The sequence below is a fragment of the Naegleria lovaniensis genome (genome assembly GCF_003324165.1).
Source record: "Naegleria lovaniensis strain ATCC 30569 chromosome Unknown tig082, whole genome shotgun sequence".
Taxonomy (NCBI): Eukaryota; Heterolobosea; class Eutetramitea; order Acrasida; family Naegleriidae; genus Naegleria; species Naegleria lovaniensis.
Genome location: NW_025407905.1, coordinates 1 through 22,139, shown reverse-complemented (window position 1 = coordinate 22,139; position 22,139 = coordinate 1). Strand labels below are relative to the sequence as shown.

Genomic DNA, 22,139 nt, shown 5'->3' with positions numbered 1-22,139 from the left:
GATAGTTCAAAAGATCCATGATTGTTGATTTTGAATATAGACCCTTCATGACCCCTGAGCATTGAAAATATCTCTCTGATTAAATCATGTTGTTTTACCATGTGGTTGCAAGGAGTCACGACTCTATAATTTCCAAGAGGAGGTGTTTGTGATATTTTGTATATTGTGTAGTGTTCAAATAGTTGCTGATGTGGGAAGTGAGTAAAAGGGACATGAACAGTTATTAACTTGTTAGGATCAAAATTGAGAGAATAAAACAATTCTTTTTTGGCAAGGGGTATTGATTGAACGTTATTGATACATTCTGTGTCATGGTGATCATTTTCATCACCAAAAAGCGAGCTATAATATTTTGTGTCATCAATATTATGATCATGTAATGTTTCTCCTTCGTCTATTGTTCCAAAAAAACCCGAAATATTGGTTGATGATCCAGATATGAATTGATCTTCAATGTTCCGAAATGGGAATTTCTGTTTGGCGTTTTGATTTTTAAATTGTATTTCCGTTGATTCTCTTTCTTCGGCAGAGTCGTTCTCTTCCGACCAATCACTCAATTCATCATCAGATTTGCTATCAGCAAACGATTTCTTGTATTCTTCAAGCAAATCATCATCCCATGCCACCTGCTTCATCGTTTAGGGGGGAATTTTTTGTTGGCCAATCCAATACCTTTCAAAAAAAATTGTTTCATCGACGTGTTCATTCGTCAATCATCACTCTCAATCATTCCGATCATGTTATTTATCTGAACGCTAATATTAGGTCATATATTCAAGAACTTCAACATATAATTATTTAGAAATTATTTAATAATCCCAAATGTGGGCACAACAATCTCCGACTTCACCCACGCATCAGCAACACGAATTCATTATTTCCACAAATGATAATATTACTTCTAATTTAAATTCCAACGATGGTACATTGAACAACGATGGCATTGTAGATACTTCATATCATTACAACATGAGATCCAACACTGGCAATAATAATTCAAGTAGTAGGCCCATACATAATTCTCTGTACGCAGGAGCAGCTAGACATGTCTTTCTTCATTCTCATGACTATTCGTTGTTTAGAAAAACGGAGAGACTTGTTTGGCAATTAAATCATCTTCACGCCAATGTCAAGCAACTCATTCAAAAGAGTGAACACAGTATGAATTCATCTCATGTACCTTCTCCTTCATCACCCTCTCTAAGCACACGAAATATCCAAGTTATTGCATCATCCGTAAAGCATCAGAAGGAGCTTTCTATGCGAAAGAATAGGTTTTTACGAAATAACATCCACTTATTGGATATGCCATCATCACATTTTCATCATCACACTCATCCTTCCTTTGATGAATCGGTAGTTGGATTTACATCTTCTAGTATCATTTCATCAATTAATACACCTGAATACACTAATGAACGGATAAACTCTTCCATCCAAAATTCACCATCCATGTCCGAAGATTCTCTTATCAGCCAATATCATCATGGCATTACTCATCCATTTCCTGGAGAGTTATCACTTCCAAGAAGTATGAGCATAGACCAATTAAATCAAGCAACAAATAATGGAATTGTTAGAAGCATTAGTATTGACCAAATTCATTACAACGGTAGTAATAATAATCAAGGTGGAGTTGTAATATTACCCTCTCATCTTTATGGTGACCAAGGTGGGATATTTTCTTCATCTCCTAAAGGGGTTCATCATACTCTTCATGAATCTTTCAATAGCCTTGAAATTAGTTCAATAGCATCCAATGAAGAGTTGTTTGGCTCAGAGGAACATAACATGGAGCTTCTACCGAGCACTCTCGTTCATACTATTTATTCCAAGTACGGACTCGTGTTAACGATAGATGTTAGTCCTTCAATGCTTGCAATGGACCCAACAACAGGAGAAGTTCTGTTTGACAGGGTTTTTGTTGCCATATCTAACGTAATTACACATTTAATTCAGCCATTAACCATTCCTAATTATAATGGTGAGATCATTCCAGAGATTCACGTTACTTGTGTTGCAATCGGTATGGCAGGAAGGCCTGTTTTTTCTCTATTTCAAGATTGTCACATTACCACATATAACTTGAATGAAATGCTTGGGAAAATTTATCAACAATTGTGTGACCTGGAGAATTTAGCCTCTACATCTCTCAAAAATTCTAAGGCTAACGATAATTTGGCAACAAATTTAAAATTTAGTCAATATGTTAAGGATTCTCTTTTAGCATTGGAATTCCTTCCTCCTGACGCATGTCCAATATTAATGTTAGTTAGTGACAGCGTGTTCAACCTTTCAGACTTGAACTCAGACATTGTGTTTGATATCAATCAACGTGACGTCAGTATTGCTATTTTAAACATTACTTCCCAAAGCAATGGGCACGGGCATCTTTATAGTTATGTGCCTGACTCCGAATTGATCGAATCATTGGTAGCGTGTACAGATGGAGTTTACATAGATTTTGATTACATGTCAAACTCAGAAAACGAAATGAACGAAAAAAAAAAGACAAAAGCACTTCAATATGGGCTATTGCTGAAATCTCCGTCAATCTTGATTGCAGACAACGAAAGCTTGATTTTATCAGCTAGCGAGGGGAGTATTTTTCCTAGCATACCTTCGGATTCAATCAAGAAAGATATTCGAAAGAATTTCTTTGAGTATGACGTATTAACCTATAATCTGACCATGTCAAGCGTAGACCCAATTTTGAAAAAGCGAGCTATCCAAGGGTTTAGAATCACTGACATCAAATATACTAATCCAACAGACAAATTATCCAAGTTCAAAGCTGAAGATGAGAAGTTGGATTTAAAGTACGTCAAAATGAGTCTACTTTATCGAAGGAACCTAGAAATAATTTACAAGGTACATGTTGAACGATTTGGACCTGGTATGGAGGACCAAGATCTTGATGTACTTTCATCGAACAGTTTTTCAGGGTTTGGGATTTCTAAAGCCAATAAGGCTAAAATTTCAGTTACTATATCTGTGTTCATGCACAAAAACAATTTAGAAAAGTTTAAAGCCTTCCTTAAAAAACGAACGAAAGAACCATTTCTAAAACACTTGCAAGAATATATCCAGTCTATCAACATTGAAGACGTTCTCGTTGAGCAGTATTTTAACCTGTCAGAGAATTGTTCTGGGCTCAATCGATCTTCAATAAGAAAAATGGACATTCCCAATATTAATTTTGATCACGAGCGAGAATGCTTCTTTGAGACGCAAAAGCTAGCACTTTGTTTTAACTCTGATGAGAATATTCAAAAGTCAGATGTAACCATACAAAAAATACTCTCTCAGATCCAAACAGGAACAAGTGATGCTTCTCCTACTGTACAAAACAACCTCACTCTCTTCAAATCATTTTGTGAGAATGGTTGGTGCTCTACCAAGATTTCAGATGATATTTTTATTCTATTTATTTCCGAACAAGATCACACGTGCTACATGTACGACACCGTTCATGATACCACACTATTGACAATGGAAGAAAAAGATACCTCAGTTTCTTGTGGTTTTTGTTTATTGAAAATTGCAAAATCTTATACATCCGTCGTAGAACTTAAATTTCAATTTTTCAACGTTTCCTCTTTCACAATATTTAGAGTACTAAGACATTTTAAAGAACAAGCTCTAAAACTCTTTTATCAAAGAAATATTCACGCACATTTCATAGAGAACTCTGCGTTCTCAGAAATTGTAGCCAGACTTCCTATTTGTAAAGACGACGAATCTCAATATCAACAATCCTTATTCAGCCATTCACCACATTTTACTTCATATCTAAAGCACAGAAATTGGATATGGCCCATAGGAGGAAGGCTTAATATTGCAGCAATTCTATCATGTTTGCTCGCACAAAGGGTGAACGAGGGGTTTTCTCTAGTGATCACTCGGCAATCTGTAGTATTTTTCAAGGAGTTAGAAATAACGAAAACGAATTATTTCTCGAATAGCGACTTTTTATCTAAGCTTATTCTGTTTTATTGTATCCACATTTTGAAGAAAGAGAAAAAACTAGTGACAGAAGTGTGGGTTGAACCACAATCAGGCTACGTTACATACTCCAATGGCGTTCATGTGGATTCAAATCAATTTTGCACAGATTTATGTGATAATTGGTTTCATAATCTGGATTTGCAAGTTATCTCACTGTTTTCTACGTTTGAAAACATAGTGACTGCTTGTAAATCTGGTAAAGGTAATAATTCGATCACTGTTTTTCAGCCTGATAAACCTGGCAGCATTACACCTTTTAACTTGAAAGGCGTTTTTGAACGCTCCGAACACCAAAATTTGAAATTTTCCGTATTTAAATTTATTACTCATACCGACACTGATGTTGAAACAGCAAAGAAAAGCAATATAGCTTTATATGACAGACTTTTGAAAATTCTATGCAACATTAATGACGTAGAAATAAGTTTAGATAGGATACCTCTTAATTTAGATATGAAAGCTCGGTGCTTTGCACGAGTTTTTGAAAACATTGGCTCAGACAAGCAAAAGGATTTTCTTTTAACCATTGTTCCTTCTCATGTTACAGGAGAAGAAAAAGACTTTACCATCATTGTATGTGTTTGCACAGAGGATCAGCTGTTATTTGTGGATAAATTGAAACGAAACGAAAATATGGAACGAGTAGTTTGCTCTAAACATTCTCCTTCTATTCTACGTAACCATGCACTAGCGCATGATGAGGAACATGCCCTCGCTTCATCAGCAACATATTGCGATTTCGTTACAAACCTACATGCATACAGCTTTACATATGGAGTTTACAAGTATCTGAACCAAAAATTAATGATAGACCGAGAAAGCATTGTCTCTGCTGTTGAATCCTGCTACGAATATAGAGAAGAAATTGATCTCACCGAATTCTTTGAGGCCATATTATTATCTAGAAACTATTTCTTTGACAAATCTGAAAATGACACGACTCCATGCGAGAACATGGTTAATTCATTCAAAACGATAATTGAAAAGTACTTTGAAGAAATCAAAGGAACCAAATTCCATTTTTATCTACGAGAAAGCTCCATTCCCAAATCTACTAAAACTGTTCCAAAGCCCATAAAGAAGAAAAATAGCGTGAAAAGCTTTGACCATCTCGAAGAAATTGATAACGAAGAAAACTACGATGAAGATGTATCAGATGATGAGATTCATAGTTTCCACAGTGGTGAAGATGAGACCACACATTCCCTTTCGAGCCTTTCTGCGGGAATGAGAGATGTACAAACATCTGATCACCAATCAGACTCTCTCACTGAAAGTTCTGGCTCCTCAGTTAGTGATGCCTTTAATTTAACAGAGCTGGAAAATTCCACTATTCCTGTATTCATGAGAATGGAGTGTGTGTTAACTCCAATTAAAAGAGGAAAAGAAGAATGGGAAGATTTAGATGATTTAGATGAATACGCAAATGATCTTAAACTTCCGATCAAAAATATCCCAATAGAGAGAATTTCAAAGAGTATTAGATCCAGTAATGGAGATTTTTCAAAGCTTTCTTCTTCATTTGGTGAGAAAGAAGAGGATAGCGAAGAGGATGATGAATCAGACTTTACCCCAAGCAAACTTAAAACAGAAATGGATTTTGACTGGATTAATTCTTTGAATACCGTAAAAACAACGTTGAGATTTTATTGCATTACGTTACCACCTGACAAATATTGCGCTTCGTTTAATGGATTTGAGCCCTCAAAGAAGGACGTTCTGGGAATGTTTAGAAGTCATGTGTCTGAAACCCAATCTGCTTATGCCAGAAGTAAATTTGAACTCGAAGACGATGTCTTTGATGGAGACACAACCGATGAAGCAGCTCCTTACTTAGACAAGGGCTACCTCCCGAGACATATCCGAAGAATAGTTTCCAGAACTAAAAAACGATTACAAGCATTGGTCTCCAAAGAAATACTGAATGCATTACTTAGGACGCACCCTATTACATCATATTCTATTAAGAAAGTTTTTGATAATGTTGAAAAGCTTCCCGCATCATGCTATCAAAAGCATACTATTCCTTTATTTTTTATTGATCCAGTTGAAGGTGCTAAACTCTTTCACCAGGAGCTATTGAAATGCAAAAATGTGGTCTTCAAAAGTATCGATAACCACTACGTTGTTTACTTTAGAAAAAGAAATTGCTGCCAAAAACATGCCATATTTGAAGAGTATGACAGAAAATGTGAGCATGAATTACCCCCTGGTGACACGCCAAACAAATTTAAAATTTTCAGCAAGGAGCTCGATGACTTGGACATGACAATGTTCGATAATGACACAGAAATGGAAAGAAGTTGTATTGAAGTACCATTTTGGATCATTCTGAAAGCAGAGAGCAAGAAATCAATGTCCATGCTGTTTTACTCTCCAAACTCACTTTCAATTTCACAGGCTAACGACGTGGTAAATATTGTTTTCAAAGCAGTTGGAGTAGTTTGTAAGAGAGTCAATACTCTACTTCTTCTCTCAAATTTGCATGATACAAGAATTTGCAGTTCATTACTTCTTCCTGTTAGAAGGGATAAAGATAAGAAGGCAGTCTCTGAAGTTAGTGTGCTTGACAAGAAGTTTTTACGTAAGGACAACGAGAAACCAAGCAGTGACAAGTTTAATGAGGGAGATTTTGCATGCAAAAAGACCTTTGAAATTTCTTTTCCTCTTCATAGTCGTCTATCAACAGCAATGGCGATTAACCACTTGAATCAAGTTGTTTTCAATCCCTTCGTTGTTGCCAATAGAAGTGAAATGTTTGTGTACAAGGAGAGGAGTGGTCGTGTTTTTTATCTTCAACTCACGGATGGTAACAAACAAAACTCTACTACCGTTCAAACTCCAAAGAGTGAAGAGTCTCCAACTCTTGTCTCCTCGGCTAGGGATGAGCAAGAACACAAAACCAAGCTTAAAGAATATTCAATTTCTCTCTCCAGTATGGGACAATACCTTTATGCTGAATTTGATATCAAGAATGACATTTCTTCTGTTATTTTGGAGGTTTACGGTGTATATCCACCAAGTATTGAGATTACAACCCAACTTAGGAATCTTATTGAAGCCAAGCTATCATCACTCACCATGAATATCATCTCCAATTTATTGTTGAGAAATAGGCAATTTAAAATCACAGTTGAAGATTTGCAGTTTATTAGACCGTTGCTCTCTCAACCTCACAAGAGCGTTGTCATTACTCTTCCAAAATTTATTAACAACAAGTTACTTTTCATGTTATTTGCCAGAAATAACATGTTGACTTACATGAATCAATTATATCTGACTAGTAGCGATGAATCTGCAGAGAGTCCAAGTACCATCTCGTATATGTCTTTCACGGAAGATGAAGAAGACGATATGGTTTTCAAAGCAGCTGATTTTTCATTCTTATATAACTCAGTTACTCAGAATACATACTCAAGAGCAATGACGTCTCAGGTCAATTGCAGAGGTATTGCTTGTGTACAAATGACGCTACTAAATCAAGATGGTGAGATGGTAACAGTTTTCCCGTCAATGAAAGAGCCATACACTTGCGATTTGACCGGAGTATCACAATTGGGTCTGCTTCAAGAGGAGCCATCAAACATTGCTTATACAGATTTTGGAGCTCCCATCCTTCGTAAAGAGGGAAGTAACTCAGATGATGAGGACGATGAAGAAAATGTCATTGAAAAGAGCGCTTCTGCAGCTCATCGAAGTGAAAACGGTAAAATACTTCTGGAAGTTTGGAAAAAAGGTGACGTAGATTTAGCTTCTCTTATTGAAAAGCTTTGTCTCACTCTTAACCAAACATTGATAGATTATATTATTGAGTGTGGACTTTTCACGTCTCCTGTAAACCTAGAAGGACTCAATCGTTATTTTCTCGTAAGACTACAAACTCAGGCCATTAAGGCATGTAGAATAAGCTCGCCAACATTGATGGAGCATAGAGCTTCTCTATTTTTACCGTTGTGGGAAATGAATAGATTTATTGGAGATTTGTACAATTTATTGTCCGCATACAGTTTTAAATTGCGACCAATTACGTTTGTAAGCAAAGATACCAGGCAAACATTTGTCAAATATTCAAGAAGCAATGATTTTATTGAACAATATCATCTGGTAGATTCAAGCAACATTTGTTTTGTTATGATGGCTGGTAATTTTTCTGTTTTAACTGATAAGGTTATTAATATTGGAGAAAATATCAAGATAGGCGATATCATCTCGTTGGATGGGTTCAGTTACAGAAATTCGATAAAATATACCAGAAAATGCTGTATTGTCATTATACTAACGAGTTCAGAATTGCAAGTAATAGCATACAATTGGAAGCCACAACAATTTGAAAAGTTCAAGTATCATTTGCACCAAACAGTGTCATGGTTGAGATGTCGAGCTCACTTACTTAACAGCATACTCCATCAAAAGTTGGGACTCTTTTACCATTCTCATTCAACCAACTTGGCAACAGTTCCAACCAACCTATTGATCCCTCTTGGGAAACCACAAAAAGAGGTTCAATTTGCATTTAACAACATTGATTTGCTCATTTACAATAAGCAGAGCGCTCCAAGCGATCCAAAGTCTTCCAATACTATGAGAAGAACAACTCCTGCCGTAACAACATCCACCACAACTAACAATCCAACAGGAAGTATGATTCCACCAAAACAACCAATTCTGGACGTGAGGGGAGGACAAATGTACAATCGTTTCAAAAATCCAGGCATGAATTCTACACTTGTTACTTCATCTGTAAATGATATTTCTGTAAAAACAGATATTCAAAAAGTAAGAAAAGAGAAGAAGCCTCCTTCAAGCAAAAATCAATTTGGATCCCTGTTGAAAGGAATATTTGATTTAGACAAGACACCTTGCAAACAATTGGCCAAGAAAACCATGAATGACAACAAACCACGTGATCCGCTTCTTATTCATGGGCTTCACTTTAAACACATCGTGCACCAGAACTACAAAAAGAAGGTTGAACAACAGCAAGTGTCAAAGATTTACGGATTTTGGAACAAATCTCAATCTACAAACTTAAAATCTAAGGACTTCCAACTCATCAAGAACACTTCAAGACTAATCCACTTTTGCAGGGTACCTCTCCTGTTTAACCCATTGAGAAGAATATTATTTAGCCCATCATCTTTTATTTCTTCGTCCTCTGCTGCTATTATTCAACATCTTGACAGTGAGGGAGTCACAGGCGTAGAGGAGCAACAAAATAACAACCTTCGTGAAATTGGTTATCACAGAAAGGTATTTGAATCATTCTTGAGCGAATATGTAGAGTATATCAAGTCATTGGATATTTCTGACGTTTTCTTGCATCCTTCAGATCAGCATGATTCATCACCATTATTAGCCTCAACTCCAAGTGACATGAATCCAATTACTACCTCAACGGACAACAAATCAAGACCACAGCCCACTCCACTTGTCCAAGTTGTGGGAAATCAAATTATTAAGCTCCAACCCACCACTATTTACTTCCATAAACAAATGGACGATGGAGTACTATTCTTAGAATTAGGTCTTGACAGTATTTATGTGTACCTAAATGTTTATATTTCTGACATTACGTCTCAAAGACCTTCCTTGCTGAATCCTCGAGCCTCTACCAGAGGAGAGTTCTTGAAAAAAGTGAGCCAATTCAAACACTCACTGCACATGAATTCATTTTCATATGATTTCCACTTGAGAAATTTTTTGAATTATCTTACAACCGATTACTCTGGATTTCCATCAACTTTGAGCTTTATGAGTTTATTGAAAGACTTTAATCAATTTTATCCAAACCCTCCACCCCATACAAGAAATATCTTACATTCACACACCATCACTTTTGAGAATGTTAAAGACATTGCAGAAATTATGCGAGAAAAGGCAACAACACCTAAAAGTAGCATGAAATCTCTTGAACGAGGTCGATCCTACAGTACTGAGAGACGAGAAATGTTGAATGATCCATTTCAATTTTTCTTTGAATATATTTGCAAACACTCTGACAAGTATAAGGTTAAATTCAGTCAAAAGAGCAAAGAGTGTTTCATTCTTGACACTTACATTTCTCATGAGGAAGCAGATTACTCGTACTGTGTATTGGTAACAAAGTCAGTTGTACATTCTGATTCACATACCACATTTTCATATCATGGAGCTTCATCAACTAATTCATCAAGGTCTCCAAGTCCTCAAGAAGAAGATAGCACAATGAATCTCACCATGTATATAGTGTTTGTAGATGCAACGAATAGACATCCTTATGATAGCGAGATTGAAGGCTCTAAAGACAACATGTACAAGGTGATTACACAAATGGCTCAACAATACGAAAGAAAGTTGGCAAATTTGCTACAAAGTGTCAAAAACTCATTCAAGCTGGACATTTTATGGGATATGGCTCTTAAATTCAGGATGAGCGAAAACTTATTCAACGAACTTGATGCTTTATGGACTAAGACTCAAATAACTGAGTATGACTTTACTCTCTCAATATTTGAGGCTACCTACGTGCCATGGAATGACGTGATTTCTGAGCTATGGAATATTTATGGAGGAGAGAGGGCAGGAAGTATATTCAAGAAGGATGGCACTGCTCAACATTTACTCATTACTCCAAGTAATAGAAGCACTGATTTCATGTTGCACATCCATTACAAGATTAAGGAAAACTCTGTAATCATCTATTTCTGTAAGAAGAAGCTTGCAAACGAGCCTGAACCTCTTCAAGATCAGACTCATTCTGCTTCCATGTTGAGATCACCAAATACCAACATGCCATCACCAGCCGTAAGAGTTGATCAAAAATCGGAAGGTGCTCAATCTCTGATCATTATTCCAAATCAAACAGAACGAGATTTTATTGGTTCCTTTGTTAATCACGTCTGCTATGTTCTGTATCGTCTTAGCTTTTAGTCATGATGTTAATTGGTGAAGATGTTAATTAATGATGCCAACTAATGAAGATATGAACGTTGCAGAAGAGAATATTTTTTAAAAATTAAAAAAAATAATCACTAAGCCTTCCCTTAATTCGGCATTGTTGAAGCTTATCATCGATTTCCCTCTTCCAAGAAACATACGCCATGGAAAAAGTGAATTCAATTTTGCACAAGTATCCCGATGCGATTGAGGTATCTTTGGACCATTGTGGATTAAGAACTCTGGATGAAGTTTTGGTGGATTTGTCCAAACTCAAATACCTCAAAGTGTTGAGGCTATCAAACAACAACCTTCGGACATTGCCATCTGATATGAGCGGGCTTCAAAAGGTGGAATATCTAGATCTGAGAAACAATCTGTTTGAAAGCGCTCAATCCGTGTTAGCCGGGCTATTCTCGCTTCCAAATCTCAAACATTTGTACATTACCCTTGATGAAAAGGAAGAAGACGAAATCATTATTTCATTATCCAATTTGGAGTCTTTCAATGGTACTCGTAAGTAACTTTTTAAGGATTGTTGGCTTGATTTACATCCATTCATCATCAGCCTTAACGGATCTTCCTGATGTTGATCCACCATTGTACTTCACCATGGCTGAGGGCAAGAGAGAGCCCTCTTCTGTGGTGGTTGAACAACCTAACGAAAATCAATCTATGAATCAAGGCGAGCCTCAAACTGAGGATTCAGTATTACCGTTGCAAAAAGAGTCTCCCTCGAAGCCTAATGCGACCTCTTCAAACACTGCTGCAACACATACAGGAGAAGTATTATCTGTTGTAGACTCATCGAACGATGACTTGAAGGATCTCAAGAGACTCCATGACTCTATTGGACTCTATCTAGGACAAAGAACTCCGTTTGACCCAAGCACCACTCCAATCCTAAAACAACTCAACAGATCAAAAGAAACACCACAAGAGGCCCTGACCTACCAGATTGAGTTATTGAATTGCAAAAGGCAATTGTTTGACGTATATTTTGAGGAAGTCATCGACAAGATTTCTGAGGTTGATAAAAAAGCCTCCAGCATTCTCATGATTGTGAAGAACTCATACTCAGATATGTGCGAATCGTACTACTCAATGATCAAAACATTTTCCACTGATTGCTTTTCAAAGCTGGCAACTCTTCAGAAAGATTTGGATAGCGCTGATAAGGATATTGCCAATCTTCTAGAGGAAACTGAGTCGCTCCAACAAGTTGCATCTAAAAGCGAGGAAGCCAAGGCAAAATTGATTCGCCAACACGAAGTAGAGCGAGAGCAATTATCTGAAGAAATTGGAGTCTTAAAGCTAGAAATTGAAAGTAAGTACTGGTATTTGTTGAACCATTGCTGTTGAACTTGTTGTATAATGAAATAATTTGACTCCAACAGAATATAAAAATCGATTGGCTCAGGTACAAATCAACAGACAGCGTCTGTCAATGCAAGTATCACAAACTCCACAACAAATTCTTTCTCAAAGCATGGTAAAACCAAAAGATTCAAAACAGGTAAAGTTAAAACCTCTAAGTTTGAAACAACTAAAAGAAATTATTGAGGAAATTTATACCTCAAAGCACAAATTTGATCAGAAATGTCAAGAGAGTAAACTACCAAGAGAAACAATGGAACAGCATTTGTACACATTCCTCAATCAAAAGTATGGCCTTAAAACATTAATTTTTGAATGGGCTACTGCTATCAATTTTGGTGTGAAAAGATTCTCTAGAGAAGACAACGAAGTCAAAGTATTCGGCAAAATTCTTAAAAACGAAATTGATGAAGAATTCAGATATGTCCAAAAGCAGCTAAAGGACACTACTGCAGAATTGTTGAAGGTATTTTTGAGAGGAAAATATAGCAAGAAGGTTGATCATGAAATTCATCAAATCATTCAAAATAGGTTAAATGGTGATCTTAATGAAGATGAATGGGTAGATATTATCAAGTACATGTACAACAAGGAAGACTCACTCACTGTAATCATTCGTGTCAACGACGCCATTCTAGAGCATCAAAAACTTCAAATGACACTTGGATCACCTACCATGAATAAGAGCTTTGAAAAGGCCACTAGAGTTCCGTACAAGACGTTCTTAGAAGTTTTGCTAGACTTCCAACTGGAATCACACGAGAAGTTCCTGTCCAAGTTTGTCAAAATGTTTAGGGAGGTAGATAGTAACAAGGATGGAATTTTGAATCAACATGAATTGAAACAATTATTAACTACAATCAATCCGAACGGAACAGATGAAGAGTATCAAAATTTTGTTTCAATTATTGATCCAAACAGCAATCAGCAAATTACTTTCTCCGAATGTGTGACGTATTTGAGTGCCGATTTGTTAAAGCTAGCTTCCGAAAGCTCTATGATTGTCATGTCAACAACTGCTTCAGCCAATCACAACAACAAATCACAACAACTGGGAGCTAGTTCTCTTTCCATTAACGATTTGTAGCCTGGAGAGAATCTTGAGTAAAGACTGTCATGCTGCTTCAACCTTGAACAAAGCAAAATTTTTGTTGAACAAAAAAATAATTGAACACCAACAAATCTCCTCACAAACAATTTTGCTCTCATTCAACACACTCCGAGTCCCATCAATAGAATCCTTTTCATCACCATGCCAGCCCACATCAAATTCAACTCAAACGGGACCAAAACACTTAAAGATGCCAACGGAAACGTTTCAACCCTCTCGGCCTCATCAGCTGTTCAGCTGAGAAAGAAACAATCTGTTGAGACCATTTCACTCGCTGACACAACGCAATCCACAGGTGCTTTGGCAACATCACTTAAATTTTCGGACGTACCACAAATTCACCCACTTCTACTAAAAGCCATCAAGAAAGAATTCGGATTTGAAAGCATGACCCCAATTCAACAATTGACAATTCCAACTGCTCTCGGAGAGAAAGGAAAAGGTAAAGACTTTATTGCTCAAGCTGCAACTGGTCAGGGCAAAACACTTGCCTTCCTCGTTCCATCACTCTCCTGCATGTTAGAGAATGAAAAGAATGTTCAAGGCATTTATATCCTCGTTTTAGCTCCAACAAGAGAATTAGCCTTACAAATCCAACAAGTTGCTGATAAACTATTAAAACATACTGAATACAAGGCCGCTTGCGTCATTGGAGGAAACAAGGTCTCTGTAGAGCAAGCTGAGTTAGCCAATGAACAAGTAAGAGTATTGATCGCCTCTCCAGGTAAATGTTTAGATCACATTCAAAGAGAAAACTTCGATCCTTCCCACTTGAAATATTTCATTTTGGATGAAGCAGATCGATTACTGGATAGTGGTTTTGAAGAAACTTTGAAAAAGATTGTCATGCAACTTCCAAAAGAGCGTCAAACCTATCTCTTCTCTGCAACCATGACTGATAAAGTTGAAGATTTAGCTCACATCTCACTCAAGAATGATATTGTGAAACTTGGTTTGGATGATGCAAATTCAAAGAAGGTTTCTACCTTGGAACAAAAGTATTACGAAGTACCAAATGATAAGAAGCTTGCAGCATTGATTTCAGTATTGAGAAATAATGTTGATAAGAAAATTATTGTGTTCGTGAGCACCAAATTATCTGTTGAATTTGTGACTTGTGTTCTTGAAAACACTTCAAATATTGGAAAAGTTGTTCAACTCTCTGGTAACATGAACCAAAATAAGAGAAGTGAAATTTTCTTCCAATTTATGGAAGATAAGAATCCAGGAGTACTCGTTGCTACCAATGTTGCTGCCAGAGGTCTCGATTTCCCTAACGTTGATTTAATTGTTCAATTTGATATTCCTGAGCAACCTGCTGATTATTTCCATCGAGCTGGAAGAACTGCTCGAGCTGGTAAAAAAGGTGTATCTGTCTTGTTCTTGACTCCAAGAGAAAAAGAAGTTGCTCTTTCCTATTTCAACATGATGTTAAATAATGACAAAGAAGATGAGAAAGATTGGGAAAAACTTGAAGAGTTAGATAACAGTGTGACAGACAAGCAAATGAACGATATTCATAGAGAAGTGCAAAGTATTGTCTCGAATAATCAATTGAGTAGAGATGTTTTCAAGCTTGTAAACACTTATGGAAGTGTATTTAACATGTTTGCTCGAAAATTAGGTTTCAAAATGAATGATTTTGATGAAGAAGGGTTAAAATCTTCGTTTGGATTGGGTGGTAAAGGAGGTTCCAACTTTAAGAAGAGTTTTGATAAATCCTCATCCTACAATAAGGGTGGATCATACAATAATTATAATAACAACAACAACGGATATAACAAGTTCAACAATAAGGAAGAGGCTGATAATGAAGAAGATTCTGCTGAAACATCCACGAATGGCAATGGTAACAACAATGGTCATCACTCCAACGGACGAGACTCCAATGAAGACGAGAATGGTGGGTCAAAGAAGAGAGGCTTGATGGAATTTCTCGAGTCCAAGAGCCCAAAGAATAATGGTGGTTTTGGGGGTGGAAGAGGACGAGGCGGTAGAGGAGGCAATTCCTTTGGTGGTGGTTACAAGGGAGGAAGAAATAACAACTGGTCCAATAATAACAGATCATCCTCATCATGGTCCAGCAACAATAATGACAGTTCAGAGTCCTCTGTGAAACCTGCCCACAAGAAGCATAAAAAGTTCTAAATCTTATTGACTTCTCAACACATTGGTTCTTCAAAGCCCTCCTCCTGGCGTTCCCAACTCCCAGAAATAGTGTTACAATAGCATTTGGAAAGCACTTTATTTTTTAGAATCCTAACCATTTTAAAAAAGGTCGAGCAGGCTGTCGAAGTTTTGTTCTGGTGTTTGCTGGAGGTTTTTTCAATAAAAATGTTAAAACATGAACGAAACGCCTTTGTCGGTCTGTTGAGACCGGAATATCATGTTGCCATCAAAACAATGCTATTCGCAGTCCATCAATATATTAATGTCGAACATTTAATAGAAGATATTATTGATCAATGTGGATTTCATCGCAAGGATTTTAATACCATCCATCGCCATCTCGAACTATATTTCTCATACCTCATCACACACAACAAACGAGTCCCATTTGTTCTATACTGTTGCAAATTCCAGGTTGACAATTCAACAAAGATTGCACAATATGTTACTGATTGCATTGACCCGGACGAGGATAGTGCTATCTATAACATTTACTCTGACCCAAAATTTCAAAATCAAAGACAAAATCAAGAGTTAACATCAGAATGGATCAACAAACTACATTTTCAAGGCTATTTGAAATTGAAAGAGTGTCATGACGAGCTGATGCGAATTCGTCAAAAACGTAAACACTCCAAAACAAGTACAGCTTGCGAAGACCCACCTCAAACCTCAACAACGTCACAACGTTATTCTAGTTCAACCATCATGAAATTACTCGAACCAGAAAAAAATGTCGGCGTTATTGAATTACATAAAATCCTGGATCATGGTTTTGCTGAAGACTACATCACGTTGTCATATTCAACAAAAGAACAAACAGCACCGTATTACATGCTGCAACAACTAATTAACAACAAATTTATTCCAACACACTCATCAATTGTAAATACCAAGTCCGACACCATCTCTCATAATTTTGTAGACCATGCTGATTTTAAATCACAAAATAACGATGATGATAGTTATTATTCGGAATGTGATATATTTGATGAGGATATTCAAGAATTGAAAAAATTGTTTTTTCAGGTGTTAGGTAGTCGCAAATTAGTACCTCGAACTTTCTTTTTCACATATCTTCGTGATGCTTTTTCACAATTAATTTGCAAAGACAGTAGAGGCCATAGATGGAGCCCATCTGTTCTTTGTTTTGCTCAAGATTTATTGGTTATCATGGGATACAATGCGTATGAAGCATTGGCGAGAGGGTTGAAACGAGGACAAGAATTTGAACCCTCTTCTGAAAGATGTAACTTAGTCCTACCTTGTTCATCCACACTCGACCATCATTTTCACACCGCATCATATGGAGAAGGGAATACTAAACTAGACAAAGATGACTTTGATAAGCTAGTAGAAAAAATGAAGGTTATTGAAAATCAAAATTTTGGTCTTGTTCAAATTGATGCAGTAGATGTAACACCGCATTTAGGAATCAATACCAAGCTTGGGCTTGTATACGGTGCCAATGAAGGTCCATTGAAGATTAGTGATTGTACTGCACTAGCTCAGAGTCCGAATTTTCCACCCAAGGGTTTTTTAGCTGAAAAAATTGTTCAAACTTTATATTGCAGTATTAACGGTGAAGTTCGAATTCCTGGAAACTTCAAAGTATGCACTACTGAAACTGAACAAACCATTAGAGACACGATTTCTGAATTTCGTGACACATATACTCGAAACATCGTCTGTACTGTGTCAGATGCAGGGTCTGCTAATTACAAATATTTCACATCGAGCCCAAATGAACTACATCATTTTTGCTACAGTCACCATTGCAAAAACATGAGGAATGCAATTAATGGGAGACCAAAATTATATCCGGTTGCCACTAAAGTAGGTGCTCCAAACCTTCAAATTGCACGCCATTCCTCTGCTTGTATTTCTTCCAACGACAACGGAAACGGTTGCCATTTGATGAAAATTGTTATTCAAAGAACACAAGCGACCAACATACCACTTTCCTTCATAGTGAATGACAAAGACACAATTTCATTTGAATGGAAAGAAAAAGAACCACGGAATTTTAACTCTGGAGGCATTTCTTTCTATCATAGCAGCAATGACAACGAATTAAGTGTTACGTTGTTGAGTGAAACCCTTCATACTAACATTGGTAAAGTGTGTGTGGCAAATTTTAGCAATCAAGACATAGCTGTCACCAAAATTTCTTGTTCTATTTTACAACGATTTGAATTGAACACACTCGATGAAATATATAGACAACAACCTTTAGAGTGGTGTAAAATAGTTAAACGGAGCTCGTTTATCAAATATGATGATCAATCTGAGGATGTATTACGTGATGTATGCAATTTACAGTTACTTGAAAAATTACGATTATTGAACGAGAGAACCAACTATCGATATTTAGGATTCTATAAGTACTTAAAAGCGATACATGATTTATTTCATGTTTACGATGACAAAAATCATGATGGAACATCTTCACACAATTTGCACGAAGTGTTGCAAGTTCTTAAGGAAAATTTGGACTATTTGAATGAGTGGGATACCGTTTTCCAAGACGTCATTATTTCCAATAAGAATAATAATTTTACATTATCCGGAACCCTCACAAAAAACATCATTATCCATAACATCAAAACAATTCAGAAATTGATCAGAATTATTCCACAAGATGCAGTTTTTGATTTGTCTTTATTGGGAACACGTTCTCTTGAAGGATTTTTCGGAGAGTCACGTGATTATTCAAAAAGAACCACAGTATTGGACTATCATAGAAGTTACTCAAACATGAAAATCAAATTAGTGAAAAAAGAATGTGTATATCTTTCATACAATAACGATAGAAAGAGGAAATATTGTGATGCCCCTAGTCAAATTAACCAACAAATTTTGATGAGAATGACTGAAAAACAATTTGTTGACTTTAATAATGAAAGAAAGCAAGCTAGAGAAAGCGTGACATCCATTTCTTATAGTTTTACAGATCAAGATTTAATTTGTGCGAAAGACTTACAATTGCGATGTTTACAACATCGTGTCAACTCCATCCGTCAATCATACCATCAGTCAAGACATGACTATAGGGCCGGATTTGCCACCGATTTCATGGAGACAAGCATTTCCAATTACTACAACATTTCACTTCCTGTTTTCCATATTGAAACAAGTGAAGTTTTGCCAAACTTAACAGAACGACTTACATTAACCGACGACATCAGTTTTACCATTATTCAAACACACGACTCATTAATTCATGCTCAAAATCATATTGCGGCATTTTTGCTTAAAAAGCCCGTAGAATTTGAAATTAAGACTAATCATATTTCTTTGAGCAATGCAACCGTAGAGGTTCGCAATTTCAATGAGAACAATGAAAATGCATCTCGACATTCTGAACCAATTAACTCATTTAAAATATTTGTGGCACCAAATCAGACGGATCCATTCAAATTTAAATTAATTGGACAATTTTCATCAACAACCAGCACCAAGCTTTATCAAAAACAAATTGCTGTGATTGTTGGAAATTATCAGTTGTTGTCACCTCCTTTTTACGTATTTGCAAAGAAAACAAAAAACCTCGTTTCGTATTCCCAGCTGAGCCAGGTGGTGGCTTCGTCTCAAGACATGCAATAAAATGTCAAGCATTTTTCATCACAAAAAAAGTTCGTCCAAAAATTGGAACACGTTTAAAATTGTTCACCTATTTATTTCTTCCGACCACAATTACACCGTATTTTTCTAATCACAACAACATACCTCAAGTCGTTTTATTATTCATTATAGCTCCAGCAGAAGCCTTTGTCCTTCAACAAAGACAAAGCAGCTTTTGCTGGGCGAACAACAAAAAGCTAATGTAACAAAAACACTGAGACGTAGCCCGAATGAACCAAATAAAGGAATGTTACACCAGCGAAGTGGTAGTTGGGAACGCCAGGAGAAAACGCCGTTGTTTGTATCCATTGATTGTGTTCAAATAGGAGCAATCAATCGGAGTTGATGGGACTTTGCACTAGTGCATTCCCCGCAACATCCCATTGTAAAACAGCTGAAAAAAATGCGTTCTGTCCTTGTTGCTGTGTTGTTGATTGCTTGTGCCGCTGTTGTGTTGGCTCAAGAGTACAAGCCTTTGGCCGAGAGTGAAATGAAGAAGCTCTTCATCAAGTTCTCTAGAAAACATGCCAAACTCTATGGTACTGAAGAACATAATTCTAGATATCAAATTTTCAAGGCCAACGTTGAGAAGGCCAGATATTATAACCATGTTGGCAAGAGAGAAAACTTCGGTATCACCAAGTTTGCTGATTTGACTCCAGAAGAATTCAAGAGAATGTTCTTGATGAAGACTTACACTCCAGAGGAAGCCAAGAAGATTTTGGGTGCTCCACAACAAGTTGTTGTTTCTGAAAAGGATATCCAAGCTGCTCCAACCGTACGTATATTTTGTTATGATGATTTTGTTAACACTTCATAACGGTATCATCCTTCACGTTTTTACATCTCCAAATTTTGATCATTGCAATTGGAATGATTCCTCCATCATCACTTCATTTGAACTCTTAAATTTTATCTATTTCATCATCACACCATTCCGTTAATTCAACAACAGTCCTTCGACTGGAGACAACACGGAGCTGTTACTCCTGTCAAGAATCAAGGTGCTTGTGGTTCATGCTGGACTTTCTCCACCACTGGTAACGTTGAAGGTCAATGGGCCATCAAGAAGGGTAAACTTGTCAGCTTGTCTGAACAACAATTGGTTGACTGTGATCACAACTGTGTCACTTATCAAAACCAACAAGCTTGTGACTCTGGTTGCAATGGCGGTTTGATGTGGTCTGCCTTCCAATACATCATCAAGAACGGTGGTTTGGTCACTGAGGACTCTTATCCATATGAAGGTGTTGATGACACTTGCAGATTCAACAAGAGCAACGTTGTTGCCACCATCTCCTCTTGGACCTCAATTCCAAGCGACGAAACTCAAATGGCTGCTTGGCTCGCTGCTAACGGACCAATCTCCATTGCTATCAATGCTGAATGGTTGCAATACTACACTTCTGGTATCTCTGATCCATGGTTCTGTAATCCTCAAGATTTGGACCACGGTGTTTTGATTGTTGGTTATGGTGTTGGTAAGAGCTGGCTCGGATCCGAAGAACCATACTGGATTGTTAAGAACTCTTGGGTTCAGGTATGTTTTTGTGAAAATTTATTGTTTTTTACTAAGGAATTATTTTTTTATGACTACCCAATAACCCACTCAAATAGATTGGGGTGAAGATGGATATTTCCGTATTATTCGTGGTAAGAGCAAGTGCGGTTTGAACTCTGTTCCATCCTCTTCAATTGTTTAAATCAACCAAGAAATAAATTATTCGTGTTTAATGTCACGACAGTGGTTTGATGTGGCAATGGAAAGTCAAAAACGTTTGTGTCGACATTAAAAAAATGAATCAAAAGGAAAGCAAGCTGTCATCTCATCACAAACAGGAAAAGTCATCATCAAAAACCGATCATAATCATCCAGCAACAAATGGAAGCAATCCCGATCACCATTCATCAGTTAAAAAAGCTTTCCGAGAGAAACCACTGTTGCAACGATTTAGAGAATGTAGCAACAAGCCTCGCCGACGAATTGAAAAACCAACGGTATGCACATGGAATTCCGAACAACTACAGGCTTTAATTAAAACTTTTCAAGAATATGAAAAAGCAGCACTCGATGACGTGGAACCAACATCCCAAGAACAAGACTATCAAATTAATGCAGTATCCATTGAAAAAACATGCGTGATTTATGATCACATTGGAGGCACCTATCGAACGAAGAGGATTGAAATTCCATTGGTTTCGTCGTTGTCTTTTATTACCAATGAAAAACACCATACATCAAGCTCGGAATCTCCATCACTTCCCAACACACCGCCAGCTCTCCTTTCCAGATCATCATCAACATCTTCGATCAGCACCACTAAAAGTAACACTTCCACGACTTCATCCAAAGCAACCACATCAGGCATGAAAGTAAAAAAGAAAAAGAATCCATTTATGAAAGTTTATAAGAAATTAAAATTGAAAATTGCAAACCCTGAAAAGAATATTGCCAAGCCTGAGTTGATAGAAAAGTATTTTCCAAATTTAAAATTACCTGACGATTTTGTGTACATTTTAGAGAATGAAAGAAGTTCTAAAACACTCCCAACAGCTCATAACGATAATCGATGTAACTGCACCAGCAAATGTGTGAAGCATGAATGTTTGAATTACTTGTCACAAGTGGAGTGCTCTTCAGATTGTCAGTGTGGCTCGCTGTGTGACAACAAAATGTTTACCAACATGCAGTATCCAAATATTGTTTGCTTTTACAGCAAAGGTAAAGGAATTGGTGTAAAGTGCAATCAACCCATCATCAAAAAGGGAGAATTCATCACTGAGTATGTTGGAGAAGTAATCTCAATCAAAAGATTTGAAAAAAGAACAAGCAGAAAATATCACAAATCTCTTCACCACTACTGCATGAATTTAAATGAGAATGAAATTATTGACGCAACATGGATGGGAAATATTGGAAGATTTATAAATCACT

The 22,139-nt window shown here is 36.8% G+C and overlaps 6 protein-coding genes across 6 annotated transcripts in view; all 6 read left to right on the top strand.

Annotated features, from left to right (window-relative positions):
* The window catches only part of C9374_014278 (uncharacterized protein), a gene marked incomplete at both ends in the record, with an annotated part of 831 nt that extends 826 nt beyond the window's left edge, over nucleotides 1-5 (top strand). The window contains one exon of the mRNA XM_044690248.1: nucleotides 1-5. This exon is cut by the window's left edge and continues 826 nt beyond it. Within this exon, the coding sequence (XP_044541600.1) occupies nucleotides 1-5 (5 nt within the window).
* An 817-nt stretch (nucleotides 6-822) lies between these two features.
* Nucleotides 823-10,917, top strand: C9374_014277 (uncharacterized protein; the record flags this gene model as incomplete). The annotated part of the gene is made up of 1 exon (XM_044690246.1): nucleotides 823-10,917. One exon carries the CDS (start codon nucleotides 823-825, stop codon nucleotides 10,915-10,917), a length of 10,095 nt encoding a protein of 3,364 aa, XP_044541599.1.
* A 170-nt stretch (nucleotides 10,918-11,087) lies between these two features.
* On the top strand, nucleotides 11,088-13,387 carry C9374_014276 (uncharacterized protein; the record flags this gene model as incomplete). Its single annotated transcript, XM_044690245.1, has 3 exons — nucleotides 11,088-11,439; nucleotides 11,492-12,250; nucleotides 12,321-13,387. 3 exons carry the CDS (start codon nucleotides 11,088-11,090, stop codon nucleotides 13,385-13,387), a joined length of 2,178 nt encoding a protein of 725 aa, XP_044541598.1.
* Nucleotides 13,388-13,552: 165 nt separating this feature from the next.
* C9374_014275 (uncharacterized protein) lies at nucleotides 13,553-15,559 on the top strand (the record flags this gene model as incomplete). Its single annotated transcript, XM_044690244.1, has 1 exon — nucleotides 13,553-15,559. One exon carries the CDS (start codon nucleotides 13,553-13,555, stop codon nucleotides 15,557-15,559), a length of 2,007 nt encoding a protein of 668 aa, XP_044541597.1.
* Nucleotides 15,560-15,745: 186 nt separating this feature from the next.
* Nucleotides 15,746-19,186, top strand: C9374_014274 (uncharacterized protein; the record flags this gene model as incomplete). Its single annotated transcript, XM_044690243.1, has 1 exon — nucleotides 15,746-19,186. The coding sequence occupies one exon, from the start codon at nucleotides 15,746-15,748 to the stop codon at nucleotides 19,184-19,186; it is 3,441 nt and encodes a 1,146-aa protein (XP_044541596.1).
* Nucleotides 19,187-19,607: 421 nt separating this feature from the next.
* On the top strand, nucleotides 19,608-22,139 carry C9374_014273 (uncharacterized protein; the record flags this gene model as incomplete). The annotated part of the gene is made up of 4 exons (XM_044690242.1): nucleotides 19,608-19,982; nucleotides 20,160-20,744; nucleotides 20,822-20,857; nucleotides 21,014-22,139. Coding segments are annotated over 4 exons (2,122 nt in total), but the record flags the coding sequence as incomplete, so codon positions are not given.